At 37.3% G+C, this 18062-nt stretch overlaps 1 protein-coding gene and 1 long non-coding RNA gene across 2 annotated transcripts; both read right to left on the bottom strand.

Annotated features, from left to right (window-relative positions):
• Nucleotides 1-539: 539 nt before the first annotated feature.
• Nucleotides 540-9139, bottom strand: LOC121381380 (matrilin-3-like). Its single transcript, XM_041510669.1, has 5 exons — nt 8906-9139; nt 6550-6678; nt 5043-5192; nt 4268-4411; nt 540-1130 (listed from the first exon to the last, which is right to left on the bottom strand). Exons 1-5 carry the CDS (start codon nt 8958-8960, stop codon nt 1060-1062), a joined length of 549 nt encoding a protein of 182 aa, XP_041366603.1. The 5' UTR covers nt 8961-9139; the 3' UTR covers nt 540-1059.
• Nucleotides 9140-14616: 5477 nt separating this feature from the next.
• Nucleotides 14617-16523, bottom strand: LOC121380487. Its single transcript, XR_005958948.1, has 2 exons — nt 15730-16523; nt 14617-14823 (listed from the first exon to the last, which is right to left on the bottom strand). It is a non-coding gene; the product is annotated as an uncharacterized LOC121380487 (long non-coding RNA).
• Nucleotides 16524-18062: the final 1539 nt, after the last annotated feature.

The following is an 18062-nucleotide window of genomic DNA, read 5'->3' as shown; positions in this document are numbered from 1 at the left end:
TAATGTGGTTGAATTAAGGGTCTCAATATCACTAACATCGTTGTTTTTACGTAAATGTGAAGTACAAATTGATTAAGTCCTCCTTAAAAATATATTCAGATGTTAGACATTCATATTTCACACTACTGTTTATATATATATATATATATATATATATATATATATATATATATATATATATCGCTCTCTCACTCTTTCTCTCTCCCTGTCTCTCTCTCTCTCTCTCTCTCTCTCTGTCTCTCTCTCTCTCTCTCTCTCTCTCTCTCTCTCTCTCTCTCTCTCTCTCTCTCTCTCTCTCTCTCTCTCTCTCTCTCTCTCTCTCTCTCTCTCTGTATGCAATGTTCCTAAAATGTATGGTAGGGACCTCAATATCGGTTTTTAATTAAATCAATACTATTGTACAGTTTAATATTATGTAACTAACGAACTAGCGAGAAGACGGTGTTTGATTAAATTCATTTGTGCTTTTTTCATAATGGTGTTTAACTAAATAATAATTTTTCCGGTAACATAACAATAACTGTAGACAAACAAGAGGATAATAAAACTTCATTTATTTTCCTAATGATGATATTTTGTACAGACGGAATGCCAAATAAATCAAACGACTGTCTTACAGTAGAGTTCATATCTAACAGATAGATGTCAGCACGACGACAGGTAACTAACTCGAGTCTTACTGACGGCCGACCGTGTCAATTCCTACCTTTACAAAGGTGTGAACAATAATAGTTTTATCATATACGCATTTTAAGTCATCTCTTTTGTCTTGAAATTGCATTCGAAGCACATTATGGAATCGTGATGCCACCTTTTAGATGATGTTTACTCTTAAGAGATACACTGCACTTATATAACTCGGTAACACAGGACTGTTCTAGCAGATAGATCTACAGAACGAAACACAGGTTTCCGGGTATTCTAATAATGTAAAAACAATTGATAACTCTAAACGTGAATCTCAGATGCAAACACAAATCGTGGGTAATAGTAGTCTAGTCCGTTGATTTCCTTCTCTGCCTCCTCTTATGTACACGTGATATCGTCTCTTGAGTAGTTTCACCAGAGCCAGTCGCCCATAAACATGTATGGCCAGAACGAGTTACCAGAAAACATGTCATAAGGTTTCTCTGAAAAATAACAAATTAATAATTAAATAATTAAACTAAACGATTTAAACATTACTCATGCAATGGAGTACGTCATGGTAAAAAGTAGCTCGAATGTTTTCTGACCGTAATCTGTTCAGATTTGAGAACTCTGGTGTTTATGGGTCAATATCAAAAATGGTAACATTTCAGGTCCCGGCTCTAAATGAAACAACATATATTTGTAATATATTTCACACATTATTTTTAAAAAATCATTATTTTATTTCAGAAATTATGCCGAAATCTCATATCCCTTGCAAGGTTATATACATTTTAATATTTTGTTAAAAAATATATTACTCTTTAACATTTTCATGATTAACAGTATAAGACTATAAGACAATTTTACAATATTTTAGCAATTATGTAAACAAGGTCAAGGTCAAATGTAGAATGCCTGGTTGGTACACGGTGTGCTCTTAGACAACATAATTTACTTAAATGTTTTAAAATGTAATTTCTAATTTTGGCATATGCAAAGACAGTAACAGTATGGATGCTCAAAATTTGTATGCAAAGAAATATACATTCAGACAGGAAGTGAAGATCCTTTGTAGGAAGTACAACAAGACCAAGTTCATGGGGCATCAGTTATGAACATTTTATGATGGAGGTTATCAGTATGGACATATATATACATGTATGAGAATTCTGATATTTTTATGTGCTAATACGTATAAATAGAATGTAGCCTGAGGAATCTTCAGCTAGGTTAAGAGGAATGCATCGATGTTTTTCAAGTACTTTCCAGATAACAACTGGCTACGCTGCGATTAGCAAGGAACTTCTGTTATGCATATCACAGTTTGATATACAAGACGTGGATCATTTGTTGGAATGGGAATATAACGTGTCCTACGGGGTGACCAATCCCACCACTGGTCACATCTGAATGAATGAATGAATGAACGAATGAATGTTTAACGACACCCCAGCACGAAAAATACATCGGCTATTGGGTGTCAAACTATGGTAAAGGTCACATCTGAAGAAAGCACTCTACCATAGAGCTATAAAGGACTCCTGCGTGTATGAGCTATGAAGGACTCCTGCGTGTATGAGCTATAAAGGACTCCTGCGTGTATGAGCTATGAAGGACTCCTGCGTGTATGAGCTATGAAGGACTCCTGCGTGTATGAGCTATAAAGGACTCCTGCGTGTATCTATGTACAAGGCTGCCTGTATATCTGTACAAGGCAGAGTCAAACGGATGTTTGGCAATGTCTTGATTGCACCCACGTATTTAATAGAAGGACTGCAACTTCCTAGGACTAAGCACCATTTATACTTAGCCTGCTGGAGTAATGTCACTTTTTAGGATGATGCATCCTTTGAATTTTGCTTACAGGACTGCAAATTCTCAGAACTGTATTATTTGTTGTTTGTCTATAAGAGGACTGCAACTATCTAGGATGAAGCATCCTTTCTCGTTTCTCTATAGGAAGACTGCCCCTCTTACGATTAGTCGGACAAATCTAACCCTACGCAAAAAGAGCTCATTTGATAGTTAAACAATTGTTTGTCATGTGTTAAATAGAGAATACTACATGAGCGGCCGTTATCTACCGTGTATCTTACAAAGAGTTGTTTAAAAACGTATCGAACGAGCAAAAGCGAGTTGGATACGTTTTGAAACAAGGAGTTACCAGACACGAATGTAGTATTCTGTTTCTTACATTTCTTCAGAAAACAGTTTTAAAATAAATTTAAACGCCTATTCCAACAGAAACGTAAGTATGGCCCTAGCGCTTATAGTTAACGTGTGTGTCACAGACAATTAAATTTCAGGTTAATTTGTACGTCACAGATTTATTGATTGGACCGTGCTTTTGTTTTCATTTGATGGTATGACATTCGTGACCTGGTCGTCACCTAGAAGCAGCCAGTCGTATTTCTTTAAAATGTTATTGCACGTATGTGTGTTAACGAAAATAACGAATGATATTCTCACCAAAGAAAGATAATATACGTGTGTGTGTGTGTGTGTGTGTGTGTGTATGTGTGTGCGTGTGTGTGTGTGTGTGTGTGTCTCTCTCTCTCTCTCTCTCTCTCTCTCTCTCTCTCTCTCTCTCTCTATATATATATATATATATATATATATATATATATATATATATATATATATATATATATATATATCAATTATTGACCGTCATTGAGGAAAATATCATGTTTTATGGGCCGAAAAAGTTGATATTGACGAGGCCAACGGCCGAGGTCAATATCAATTTCTTCGGTCCATAAAACATGATATTGCCCGAAATGTGGTCAATAATTGTTTTATTACATAATGTTATCCATAAGACTCGTACATTCCTGCTTTGTTTATCAGAATCTAAATACGCCAATGCTTATAATTTCCCGCAATGCGTTAAAACTGATGGGATTTAGTGACGTCACGTAATCCTATGACGTTGTATGACACGCAGAGGAATGCGGAAATAAACAGTTGAAACGTTACCAAGACAAAAAATCAAATTCGAGACATTATAACCAGCAAGAGTGCCAAAATCATATTAATAGCAAAATAAAACACAAAATGTGATAAATCTGAACATATATTTATACTGAACAGTTACCGATTACCTTCAAATGCATTTTTATTTGTAACATAAAATACTGAGAGTGCCGATTCCAAATGCATTTTGATGTATCGTGTACTTTTCTAAATCTGCGATATATTCCATACACAATTTGACGATTACTGACCTTGTTTTTGTCGTATTTGCGGAATTAAACTCGGTATGACTAAAGATGTTATCTTTTTGCTGAAGAACAGCAAAGCGTTTTATCACAAGTTTGTGCTTGTTTACATTAGAATTAGCAGTTGACGTTGCATTGCGTTACCTACTCATTAATTGGATAAAATTTTGTCTCATCTTTATTTTCACTGGTCAGGGCAATATCACTTTTGATGGACCGGTGAGACCGTCTCAGGGCAATATCACTATTTACGGACGGTCATGTGACTGGTTTTTGACCAATAAGAATACAGATATATTTTCATTATGTAATAAATAAATAAATAAATAAATATATATATATATATATATATATATATATATATATATAATGTACATTGTCCCACACAGTAGTGTTATGTAACATTCACTTACCTACACACTTCTGTGTGAAGAAATCGAGCTGGGCGTTGGTGTAACATTGACACTGGTAAGTACCAGTGGTCGTAAAAATACACCGCCCAAACTGCGGGTCTCCGCACCCGATATACCTGCACCCATTAAACTTGGGGGCACTCGCTGAAAAATAAACAGATTAATTCGTTATAAATATAAATTATATTTTCTGTTGCAGCCATGAACCGTTTCGGTTAAGGATAAAGTTGTTTTGTTTTGTATAACAACATCACTAGTTGACATTAATTAATAATCGGCTATTACATTTGGTAATCCAGATGCACAGACTTAAGACGAAACCCGCTACAGTTTATTTTTCCATTAGTAGCAAGGGATCTTTAATATGCATTTTCCCACAGGCAGTACAGTACATACCACTTCTTTTAATATACCAGTCGTAAAGCACTGACTGGAGCGGGAACAAACGCAATGGGTCCGTCGAGAAAGCGTGATCCGACAATCCAAGCACCTTGGGTGACGAGCGCTCTGCCGACTAAGTTAAATCCCACACCTAAACGGTATCTGTGGTGTTTCGCACCAGGAAATAATTCATAAAAATATGATCGACAAACTTATTATATTTAAGTGTGCATGTGCAAGATACATATATTCAAAATGGGACCAGTCATGTTCTATGATTTATAATAGGGAGAAGTCACTGTTCCAAATTAACACTGATACACTACAGTATCGGAAAATAGTTCACAGAGTATAGAAAATGCTAGATCCGCCTCAGATATGACGTGTTAATTACCTTTACTACGAATACATTCCGAGTTCTTGTTCGGGTTCTTCTCGAAACCGGCTTGACACATGCATTCATACTTCCCAGTCAATTTGTTTTCCTTGCAGTCCGCATGGGCTCCACATCCCATGAAGCGACACCCTGACGTCACGAGGATAGCTGCAGTTTGATAGCAATGTAGTAAGATAATATTATATATAAGATAATATTATATAACACACCAGGTGTAGAGCAATAGTGTCGGTATGGAAGTCATAGGAATAGACAGATATAGACAAAATTCATATATTTGTTTATAGAACATTTTTTTATAGAGTAAAGATTGAGAAACAGAACTCATACGGTGCGGATTCAGGGTCTGGAGGGTCTCGACTGCCCCCCCCCACCCCCCCCCCCCCCCCCCCCCCCCCCCCCCCCCCCCCCCCCCCCCTCCCTCCTCGCTCCACAATTCACATTTATTTGCATTTATTTTTAGCGCAAAACGTGTTTATTTTTGGTTTTGATTTTATTTTTGTTTTTGATTTTTGTTTTGTTTCGTTATTGGGGTTTTTGTTGGGGGTTTTGTCATGTACATGTGTATAAGTACTTTTGGACACACACATGCACACACACAGAGAGAGAGAGAGAGAGAGAGAGAGAGAGAGAGAGAGAGAGAGAGAGAGAGAGAGAGAGAGAGAGAGAGAGAGAGAGAGAGAGAGAGAGACACAGACAGACAGACAGACAGAGAGACGTACCTGTTGATTATGTCCAAAGTCATGTTACTGAGGTATTATAGGTAATATATCTTTGCATCATTTTTATTAAATGTATGTACCCTAAAATATACATTATTAAAACGACCCTAAAACAATACAAAAGAGTGGATCATTCGCATTTTCGCAAAAACTGGACAAAGCAAATTATAGTTAACTTAGGTGCCATACAAGTCGAAACGTGTAGTACCGAATTCTATAGTTTCCCTCTTTTCCTTTTTTCTCTCACCTTCTTTCCCATATCTATCGTTCTATAACGTCTATGGGCTTCCTATGATTAGTGTTAGTTATTAGTCCCCTATCGTCCTTCTGTCTGTCGGTTTGTCCGTCCGTCTGTCCCACTTATAATTTTCCGGATGTTTTTTACGCAATGCCTTGATATTTTGAGCAGAAATTGTGCGCGACGCTTTATCATATACTATTTTATGACAATTTACCCATATTTGACAGAGTTATGACCCTTGAACTTAGGCGGTACGGAAATTTTCCCCCAATGCCTCAAGATATCGATCCAAAATTTTGTTTGTGGATTTAGAATGTACTATTACAGATAAAGTTTGACTTTCATGACAATTTACCCATTTTTCACAGTTAAGGGCTTTGAACTTGCCAATGTTTTACAGAGTTATGACCCTTGAACTTAGGATATACGAAAATGTGCAGGGGGACATGTATTGCTTTATCAGTACTCTCAGAATGTCTGTTATATTTTACGTGTTCACGCGTTTAATCAAGAGTACCGGTGCCTTAAATGGCAAACTCACAGGATGCAACACACGAGGTGGGATCTCCTGGTGCTTGTGAGAATCCAGCTGAACAGGAGCAGTACATAGAACCCTGACCATCGTCTACACAGATCCCTTTCGTCGCCTGGCAGGCTGCACCACACTGAGCTGAAATAGAGATTAGAATAATACACCTATCCCTTTAGTCGTCTGGCAGGCTGCACCACACTGAGCTGAAATAGAGATTAGTATAATACACCTATCCCTTTAGTCGTCTGGCAGGCTGCACCACACTGAGCTGAAATAGAGATTAGTATAATACACCTATCCCTTTAGTCGTCTGGCAGGCTAAACCACACTGAGCTGAAATAGAGATTAGTATAATATACCTATCCCTTTAGTCGTCTGGCAGGCTAAACCACACTGAGCTGAAATAGAGATTAGTATAATACACTTATCCCTTTAGTCGTCTGGCAGGCTGCACCACACTGAGCTGAAATAGAGATTAGTATAATACACAGATCCCTTTAGTCATCTGGCAGGCTGCACCACACTGAGCTGAAATAGAGATTAGTATAATACACCTATCCCTTTAGTCGTCTGGCAGGCTGCACCACACTGAGCTGAAATAGCGATTAGTATAATACACAGATCCCTTTAGTCGTCTGGCAGGCTGCACCACACTGAGCTGAAATAGAGATTAGTATAATACATAGATCCCTTTAGTCGTCTGGCAGGCTGCACCGCACTGAGCTGAAATAGAGATTAGTATAATACACAGATCCCTTTCGTCGCCTGAGTTGAAATAGAGATTAGTATAATACACAGATCCCTTTAGTCGTCTGGCAGGCTAAACCACACTGAGCTGAAATAGAGATTAGTATAATACATAGATCCCTTTCGTCGCCTGGCAGGCTAAAACACGCTGAGCTGAAATAGAGATTAGTATGATACATATATATTTGACACTATCTGAAATATAGATTATTATAATACACAGATCTCTTTAGTCGCCTGACTGTGCTAAAATGTAGATTAATATAATACACAGATATAGATTATTATAAAACTCACATCCCTATAGTCTCCCGACAGGCAGCACAACACTGGAATATAGATTATTATTAATAGTAGTAGTAGTAGTAGGTAGTAGTAGTAGTAGTAGTAGTAGTAGTAGTAGTAGTAGTAGTAGTAGTAGTAGTAGCAGTAGCAGTAGCAGTAGTAGTAGTATGCCAATACTTAAATTGTTGCAAGATGTTAACCCACCATAATATATGAAACAAAAACACATATGTAGATATGTATGTGCATGCATGCGTGCGTGCGTGCGTGCGTGCGTACACAATTGCTACTTGGACACTGACACTGTTAGCCAAACACTAACAGGACCAACACAACCTTGTGGTATAACTGCATGAATACTAATATGACTAGATATTGTAGTGCTGTTATCTGGAACCTCGAGAGACGACCATACAATTGAAGTCAATGCTGTATGTTGGAATCCGGTCAATAGACAATTTGTTCGGTTTTTGTTACCCATACCGGGTCTGTATTGCATACTGGGTCTGTATTGCTGCTGATAGATTGCCTAATTGTAGGGAGCTGAACAAACATTGACGCAACTCATTGATTGCTGAATACTGTGTCTTGCATTGCGTTTTAACTGAATGTTTGGAAATACAAATTTACGCTACAATTAATTGATTAACTCATTGATTGCTGAATACTGTATCTTGCATTGCTTTTGAAATGAGTGTTTGGAAATATAACTTTACGCTACAATTAATTGATTAACTGACTGATTGCTGAATACTGTATCTTGCATTGCTTTTGAAATGAGTGTTTGGAAATACAAATTTACGCTACAATTAATTGATTAACTGACTGATTGCTGAATACTGTGTCTTGCATTGCTTTTGAAATGAGTGTTTGGAAATATAACTTTACGCTAAGATTAACTGATTAACGGACTCGTGAATTGCTGAATACTATGTCTTGTCTTGTTTTTGGTAATACTAAGCTGCGCTAGGATTAACAGATTAACTGACTCATTGATGCCCTGCATTGATTTTCAACTGAGTGTTTGGAAATACGCGTTATGGTTAACTTTTAACTAATTAATTGCTGAATATTATATTTTGCATTGCTTTCGAACTTAGTGTTTTGAAGTACAACGCTACGTTAGAATTAACTGATAACTTATTTTTGTGGATTAACAGGTTGGTGATGTGCTCACGGGCTATCAAATGCTATTCACAGTAGGTTCGAATCTAGTCTATGTACATCTTGTTGGGTTGGTTTTTTTCATACTTCCGGTAATTTAAATCATCTAACATGACATTATCTGCCAGTATAAACTAGCTGTGAAAATTATTAATATTTAATGACTTACCCTGTGATCTGGTCGACCCGAACAAAGCTGCAAAAATCAGTAAGAATACCTTCATTATTTGACCACTAGGAAGAAGAACGTCTAGTAGTGAAGCGAGGTTTGTAAACACTAAAATTGTTTTCGTGGGTTTTTGTTAACAAGAAAACAATACAAAACTTCTCGCACTCTAGACACCGTGTTAAACGTCAACACGGAGACATATGTTGTCTACCCACGACGCTGCCAGCATATATTATCTCCTGCCACACGTCTTCTTTATAGTTGTTTAGTAGCGCCAACAACAAGAAGATGACATTCCTCCCTTTGATGTCAGCCAATTTGAAAAGTATGAAATATGAAACGCTGCGTAGTAAATCAGCTCGTTTCGGATATTAGATGAAATATGGTGATTGGTTGTGTGGAAGGTGAACACCTAACAGCAAGGTTTTGAAAGCAAGATAATGTTACATTTTATTAATGAAATAATGTTTCATTTCATCTTATTTTGAGTTACCTTCTTCCTTATATCTAATTAACGTTCATGCACACTGCCCTGGGTTGATCATCGCTTCATTGAAACATTTACCTCAGTTTGACACCCAATAGCTGGGGTGTCGTTAAACATTCATTCATTTATTCATTCATTAAAATATCAGTTATCTGGGCTGTCTGTCCAGGACAGAGGGTTAGTGGTTAGGTGCTAGTGATTAGCCAGAGAGAAGTCGGTGTAGTGGACTTAAGCCTAGACCTACTAATTGTGTCGTTAAAACCTGCTCTGGGTTGGAGCCGGAACTGGACTCGACCAAGTATCTACCAGCTTTAAAACCGATTGCTTAACCACTACATCATCAAGACAGTTATATTGTTTTAAAGTGACAGACCCTAGTTTTTAAATAATAAATGGTATTCTTTTTCTATTAAAATCGTTTTTGATAATTGAAATCAAACATTACTTAGATTTTATTCTTTTAAATATCTGTATTCTTACACAATATATTGATATGTGTAATTGTATTTGTTTGTGTATGTGTGTATGTACTGCAATTAATGTATTTATTGTCAACCATTTAGAATTTGTTACAGATCGTCCAATATGAGTATCATTCAACGTAAGTTGCAGCTTTACTTGAATAAACATCATCAGTGGGCAACTGACAATGGCTTTCGATTCTCAAAGGCAAAAACGGTTTCTATGCATATCTGCCAGAAAATAGGTCTCCACTTAGATCCACAGTTGTTTTTGGACAAAAATCCAATTCCAGTTGTGGAGGAGACTAAATTTCTGGGGTTTATATTTGACAGGAAGCTATCGTTTGTGCCTCATCTTAAATATGTTAAAAAGAAGGGCTTAAAAGCTCTCAATATTTTAAAAGTTATTGGTAATACGGAATGGGGAGCAGACCGAAAGGTTATGCTCAGTCTGTATAGATCTCTTGTGAGGTAAAAATTAGATTATGGAAGGAAGGAAATGTTTTATTTAACGACGCACTCAACACATTTTATTTACGGTTATATGGCGTCGGACTAGATTATGGATGCATTGTGTATGGGTCGGCACGCAAGTCTTACTTGCAGATGCTAGATCCTATACATAACCAGGGACTTAGGCTTTGTCTTGGTGCATTTCGAACATCACCTGTGGAGAGCTTGTACGTTGATGCACACGAACTTTGTTTGGGTGTTAGGCGTGTAAAGCTTTCTCTACAGTATGCTACCAAGATTACATCATTACCGAAACATCCAACACATCGAGCGATGTTTGATAACAAATATATGAAGTTGTTTGATGCAAGGCCAAATGCTATTCATCATTTGGTCTTCACATTCAGCGTTTTTGTCGCTTTCCAACATTGATTTAACTGACACTTTGGAAACTCCTTCATATTTTGTTTTACCGTCTTGGTGTATTACACCACCTACAATTGTGTTTGATCTTGCGCATCTGAAGAAAGATCTTACACATGCTGTTGTCTATAAACAACTTTTCATGGAAATTCAAGACATATACCGTGATTACATTCCTGTTTATACAGACGGATCACGGAATGGGAATTATGTGGCTTATGCTACAGTTTTTCCTTCAGACACAATCATTTACATGAGATTGCCTGACTCAGCATCGATCTTTAATGCTGAAGTTTGGGCAGTCATTAAAGCCTTAGAAGAAATCAAGCATTCAATTGCATCCAAATTTATTATTTTTACCGACTCACTTTCGTGTCTCCAAGCTTTACGAAATATCAAGCTGGACCATCCCTTAATTGAGATGGTGATACGAAAGTGTGTCTTTTTATCCATTGCCAATAAAGATATTGTATTTTGTTGGGTGCCCAGCCATGTTGGCATCAGGGGTAATGAAAAGGTAGATTCAGCTGCCAAGTCTGCTTTGGATTTGCCTCATGCCAAAAATATAGTATCAACCAATTTATATTTTTGACTTGGCACCATGATTGAGATGGTGCAGTTGCGAACAAGCTTCAGGCCATCAAGCCGGTCTTGGTAGAGTGTCAGTCCTTCTATAGGCAGTGCAGGAAGGATGAAATAGTCTTGTATCGTGCTCGTATCGGCCATACTTACTTGACCCATTCATTTATCAGATCTTCATTGCAAACTGTTTAAAATATACTTTGCATTAAAATATTGTCCGCAAGTACTAAATAAAAGAGACCCTCCAGTATTCGGAAAAACTTTCTTTAATACATAGGGTCGGGTTTGTCTGATGTTTTACATGCAATGTCATTTTCTTGTTATAATTATTAACTTTCTTTCTGTTTGTAAAATAAACCCAGGATGGATCCAGTAATTGGCAAAAGAATGCCCTCGTTTGCTTTTCCTCTCCTTCTGTGCAATAAAGTTATATATTAATTAATTTACCTGGATTTAGCCGTGAAGCTGCCAGACTGGTATTTGCTCATTTCTATTGACAGACAAATCTCGTGCCATTTATATATGACATGCACGATCACCTATATAATTCGGTTAACCTGTTCAGGCGCACATTCAGGAGTAGGGGTCATGGGGGAGCCCCCTCCCCAAATAACAATTGAATCCCCTTCAAATTTGCTAATGTATGTGCTTTATCTATGTCCCCCTTAAAATGTAACATCCGACCCCCCCCCCCCCCCACCCCCATCCCAAGTGGCATCAATTAACTATGTTCTTTGGTTTGTTGCAGAGTTAAACTTTGTTTTGTTTAACGACACCACGAGAGCATATTGATTATTAACCATCGGCTATTGGAATGAATGAATGAATGAATGAATGAATGTTTAACGACATCCCAGCACGAAAAATACATCGGCTATTGGGTGTCAAACTATGGTAATGGAAACAATGGTGATGATCAACATCAACTGAAAAATTCAAGATATAAATAAAAACAGTGTAAAGAACTGTGCAAAAATACAAATACAAATATCACAAATAAGATACTGACTTTTACTCTAAACTTCAATTTGTGCTGTATTGGCCATTCTCGACGAGAATGTTACACCCCTGCACCACGGTGAGGTTACAGCACGCACAGGGGACGGCTGTTGGATGTCAAACTTAGATAGGAAATCCGCTGCATTTTTCCATCAGTATTAAGTTATATGTTATATTCACCATACAACAGACAGGATAGCACATACCACGGCCTTTAATATACCAAACGTGGTGCACTGGCAAAATTGTTGCAGAGATTGTTGTAAGTTTGGTTTTATTGTTAATATGTTTTCCTTTCGACTAACAGGTCCTTTTACGACCACAATTAATGAACGAATGAATAAATGAATCAATGAATGAATCAATGAATGAATGAATGAATGAATGAATGAATGAATGAATGAATTAATTAATTAATTAATGTTTAACGACAACCCAGCATGAAAAATACATCGGCTATTGGGTGTCAAACTTTGGTATATGCAAACATTAAGTGATGATCAACATCAATATAAAAATGCAACTGTTAAATTAAAACACAATAGAACGACCACGATTACGTATTAATTACATTGTGTTGCTCAGAATATCAGTATCTCTATATTTCAATGTGTTTCTAATCATCGTACTTTTTGTGGTAGCTCAAATTTCATTTTATTTTTCCAATCATATTTTTAATTCGTACGAAATACTCGGAGATACAATTGAGTTTAGGCTACAAGAAGCAACAGAACAACAATAAACACCGACACTGATATTGTAAACAGGAAAATAGTCCTATATGTAATATGTAATTTTAGTTGTTAAACCGGCCTCGGTGGTGTAGGGGTTAACCCATCGTATTTAAGCCTGTTAGGTATTGGGTTCGTCTCCCGGTATCGGCTCCCACCCAGAGCGAGTTTAACGACTCAGCGGGTTGGTGTAAGTTCACTGCACCGAAGTCTCTCTAACTAGCCATTAACAACTAACCCACTAACTCACTGTCCTGGACAGACAGCCCAGATAGCTGACGTGTGTGCCCAGGCCAGCGTGCTTGAACCTTAATTGGATATAAGCACGAAAATAAGTTGAAATGAATGAATTAGTTGTTAAGATGCCTCTGTTGGTCGGAAGGGCGGGGTTTAGCTCGGTGGGTCGAGTGCACGCTTGAGGTGCTTGCGTCGCACGATTGAACCACCTCGGTGGATCCATTCAACTGATTGTTTTCTTTTGCTCGTTCCAACCAATGCACTACAACTGGTCAAAGGCCGTGGTATGTGCTTTCCTGTCTGTGCGAAAGTGCATATACAAGATTGCTGTATTAGGAAAAAGGTAGAGGGTTTCCTCTCATGATTACGAGTCAGAATTACCAAATGTTTGACATTCAATAGCCGATGATTAATTAATCAATGTGTTCTAGTGGTGTCGTTAAACAAAACAAACTGTTAGTTGGGAAAATGTTACTATTACAACTAACTCAGGAATGCATCTTTAAAGGGACACGCCCTAGTTGTTAACCATTACGCCGTTGTTTTTCGCTATTAAACCCATTTTTCACAAATAAAATTACATTTTATTTACATTTTATTATTCAGAATATACGTTTCCATTCTCCTGAAGTATTTTTTGGTAATTCTGATGTTTGTAATACCACGAAATGCATTTTTTGTATTTCTTAAAAAGGCACGCGCCACTGAGAAAAAACCGTTGAGCAGACGAGGTCCAATCTATTTTTAGAGGGGATCTTCCCGTTTCAACGTCACAGATGTCGGTATACCACGTGACCGTTATCATTTTGGTTCGGTTTGTTTTCTCGTGCACGGTTCGCGCAATCAACATCCGATTTGTTGTCGTTTGCTTGTCGTTCATTTGTGAGGTTTTTCTTCACAGTTCGTGCACATTTTCATTAACAATAAAGTTCAGACAAGTAAGTATCTCAATACAAAATGTTACAAACTCTTAAAACCAATAAGTCTTACGATATCTGGAGAGGACAGAACAGTTGGAACATGCCCAGGAGAGGTGAAAGGAACGCACCCCAAGTCTGTGTGCACTCTGAGAAATTTGTCGCGACATAGGCATTTATGTGCTTCGAGTGACATCTACCGGTGACATCAGAATACTAACTTTCAAAATTATTTCAAGTAATTGAGTCACGGGGATTCCCATGGTATTTATCGATATAAAATCTTCCTTTTTACTCCATTTTATAAAAACGTGATCTAAGTGTGTTACAGGTTTGTAGATTAACAAGAATTATAATTAATTTTCGCGGGCTGAAAATAGGGTGTGCGACTTTAACGACAAACAGCAGAAACACATTGAAATACAAATTGTAATATTTTATTTTATTTTGATTATAATCAATAACAGTAGCAACAACATGTGTGGAATGAGAATAAAGTACAGTGACAGTTTAAAGAAATCACGTGATCATCCACTCCCAGAATGCCAGTCTGTCACGTGATTTTCATGCGCAATGCTACTTGAATATGTCCATCATCAAGTTGCATCTCATTTGCTGCATTCTCATTCTGTAACAAACAAATATATAGAGAGAAAAAACGAACACAGCATTTGTCTGATGCAATATAACACACAATGTGCGTAAAGTAACGTATATAACACAGTTTTCCTGTAACGTACAATATAATACACAATGTGCGTAACGTATATAACACAGTTTTCCTGTAACGTACAATATAACACACAATGTGCGTAACGTATATAACACAGTTTTCCTGTAACGTACAATATAACACACAATGTGCGTAACGTATATAACACAGTTTTCCTGTAACGTACAATATAACACACAATATGCGTAACGTATATAACACAGTTTTCCTGTAACGTACAATATAACACACAGTGTGCGTAACGTATATAACACAGTTTTCCTGTAACGTACAATGAACATTATTCTCGTACATCAAAATAAAAATTTTGCATAACGTAAACTAGGTTTTGTAACGAATAGTATACAGTAGCCTTAAATAAAACATCTACAGTATTGTTAGCTGATACAGCAATGTATGTGAACAAACGTAATTAATACATTTACTTAATAAGTGCATATGTAAAATAATAATTTTAAAATGTGTTTGCGATATGTATGGTATGTAAGCAACAGGATATAATTTATTTTAGTTGATATAAATGCAAATAAATCAACAGCTTTTGTATAGCCTAAAATTATGGATTATGTCATATTGGCCGTTTGCACTTTATGTTCTAGAGTGTTTGAGAATGCCACCATGGGTAACAGCTGGATGTTGTTTAACACAAGAGAGAGAAACAGACAGACAGACAGACAAAGACAGAAAGAGATAGAAACAGACAGACAGACAAAAACAGAAAGAGAGACAGATATGAAAACGATTGTATATACATTCGAATAAAATGTATGTAAAAACTGTAGTCAGAATGAGTGTACTTACTGCATCATGCCGTTCATTAGACCGCCTCCCATCCCTCTTCCCATACCGCCCATGCCGCCACCTCTCATACCGCCCATTTGGCCAAGAGATGCCAACGCCATCATTGCTGTAAGAAACAAGAATGAATGAGTGTTCAATAACACTCCAGCGCAAAAACACATCGCCTATTGACACCCCAGCACAAAAACACATCGGCTATTGACAGCCCAGCACAAAAACGTATCGGCTATTGACAGCCTAGCACAAAAACATATCGGCTATTGATACCCCAGAACAAAAACATATCGCCTATTGACACCCCAGCACAAAAACATATCGGCTATTGACACCCCAGCACAAAAACACATCGCCTATTGACAGCCTAGCACAAAAACATATCGGCTATTGACACCCCAGCACAAAAACACATCAGCTATTGACAGTCCAGCACAAAAACATATCGGCTTGACACCTCAGCGCAAAAACATATCGGTTATTAAAACCTCAGCACAAAAACATATCGGCTATTGACACCCCAGCACAAAAACATATCGGCTACTGACACCCTAGCACAAAAATACATCTGCTACTGGAGGTTAAAAGCAACAAAACTCCATCAGTGGTGTAGCAAAACGGTTGTAATTATAATGGATCATATCAGACATGGGTGTGCATGCTCGTGTGCTCAATAACCGATATACCACACAAAAACTTACTTTGGAACAAATATTACTTCACATACCTCTCTTCACACAAAACTTACATTGGAAAAAATATTACGTCACATACACATACACACACACACACACACACACACACACGCACACGCACACACACCACCACCACCACCAACAACACCACCCCACCACCACCAATAAAAGCTAAAAAAAAAAACATGACGTATTAAGTTATATGTTATATTCACCATACAACAGACAGGATAGCACATACCACGGCCTTTAATATACCAAACGTGGTGCACTGGCAAAATTGTTGCAGAGATTGTTGTAAGTTTGGTTTTATTGTTAATATGTTTTCCTTTCGACTAACAGGTCCTTTTACGACCACAATTAATGAACGAATGAATAAATGAATCAATGAATGAATCAATGAATGAATGAATGAATGAATGAATGAATGAATGAATGAATGAATTAATTAATTAATTAATTAATGTTTAACGACAACCCAGCATGAAAAATACATCGGCTATTGGGTGTCAAACTTTGGTATATGCAAACATTAAGTGATGATCAACATCAATATAAAAATGCAACTGTTAAATTAAAACACAATAGAACGACCACGATTACGTATTAATTACATTGTGTTGCTCAGAATATCAGTATCTCTATATTTCAATGTGTTTCTAATCATCGTACTTTTTGTGGTAGCTCAAATTTCATTTTATTTTTCCAATCATATTTTTAATTCGTACGAAATACTCGGAGATACAATTGAGTTTAGGCTACAAGAAGCAACAGAACAACAATAAACACCGACACTGATATTGTAAACAGGAAAATAGTCCTATATGTAATATGTAATTTTAGTTGTTAAACCGGCCTCGGTGGTGTAGGGGTTAACCCATCGTATTTAAGCCTGTTAGGTATTGGGTTCGTCTCCCGGTATCGGCTCCCACCCAGAGCGAGTTTAACGACTCAGCGGGTTGGTGTAAGTTCACTGCACCGAAGTCTCTCTAACTAGCCATTAACAACTAACCCACTAACTCACTGTCCTGGACAGACAGCCCAGATAGCTGACGTGTGTGCCCAGGCCAGCGTGCTTGAACCTTAATTGGATATAAGCACGAAAATAAGTTGAAATGAATGAATTAGTTGTTAAGATGCCTCTGTTGGTCGGAAGGGCGGGGTTTAGCTCGGTGGGTCGAGTGCACGCTTGAGGTGCTTGCGTCGCACGATTGAACCACCTCGGTGGATCCATTCAACTGATTGTTTTCTTTTGCTCGTTCCAACCAATGCACTACAACTGGTCAAAGGCCGTGGTATGTGCTTTCCTGTCTGTGCGAAAGTGCATATACAAGATTGCTGTATTAGGAAAAAGGTAGCGGGTTTCCTCTCATGATTACGAGTCAGAATTACCAAATGTTTGACATTCAATAGCCGATGATTAATTAATCAATGTGTTCTAGTGGTGTCGTTAAACAAAACAAACTGTTAGTTGGGAAAATGTTACTACTATTACAACTAACTCAGGAATGCATCTTTAAAGGGACACGCCCTAGTTGTTAACCATTACGCCGTTGTTTTTCGCTATTAAACCCATTTTTCACAAATAAAATTACACTTTATTTACATTTTATTATTCAGAATATACGTTTCCATTCTCCTGAA

The sequence above is a fragment of the Gigantopelta aegis genome, chromosome 9, assembly GCF_016097555.1.
Source record: "Gigantopelta aegis isolate Gae_Host chromosome 9, Gae_host_genome, whole genome shotgun sequence".
In the NCBI taxonomy this organism is placed as follows: domain Eukaryota; kingdom Metazoa; phylum Mollusca; class Gastropoda; order Neomphalida; family Peltospiridae; genus Gigantopelta; species Gigantopelta aegis.
Note: the sequence above shows the minus strand (reverse complement) of the source record. Positions and strands in the feature narration are given on the sequence as shown.

Excerpts from the sequence above, each read along its gene's own strand:
- LOC121381380 (XM_041510669.1), bottom strand. The coding sequence starts at position 8,960 with ATGAAGGTATTCTTACTGATTTTTGCAGCTTTGTTCGGGTCGACCAGA. Across the intron at positions 6,679-8,905 it reads CGGGTCGACCAGATCACAGG|CTCAGTGTGGTGCAGCCTGC; the intron begins GTAAGTCATTAA and ends TCTCTATTTCAG. Across the intron at positions 5,193-6,549 it reads CACCTCGTGTGTTGCATCCT|CTATCCTCGTGACGTCAGGG; the intron begins GTGAGTTTGCCA and ends ATCAAACTGCAG.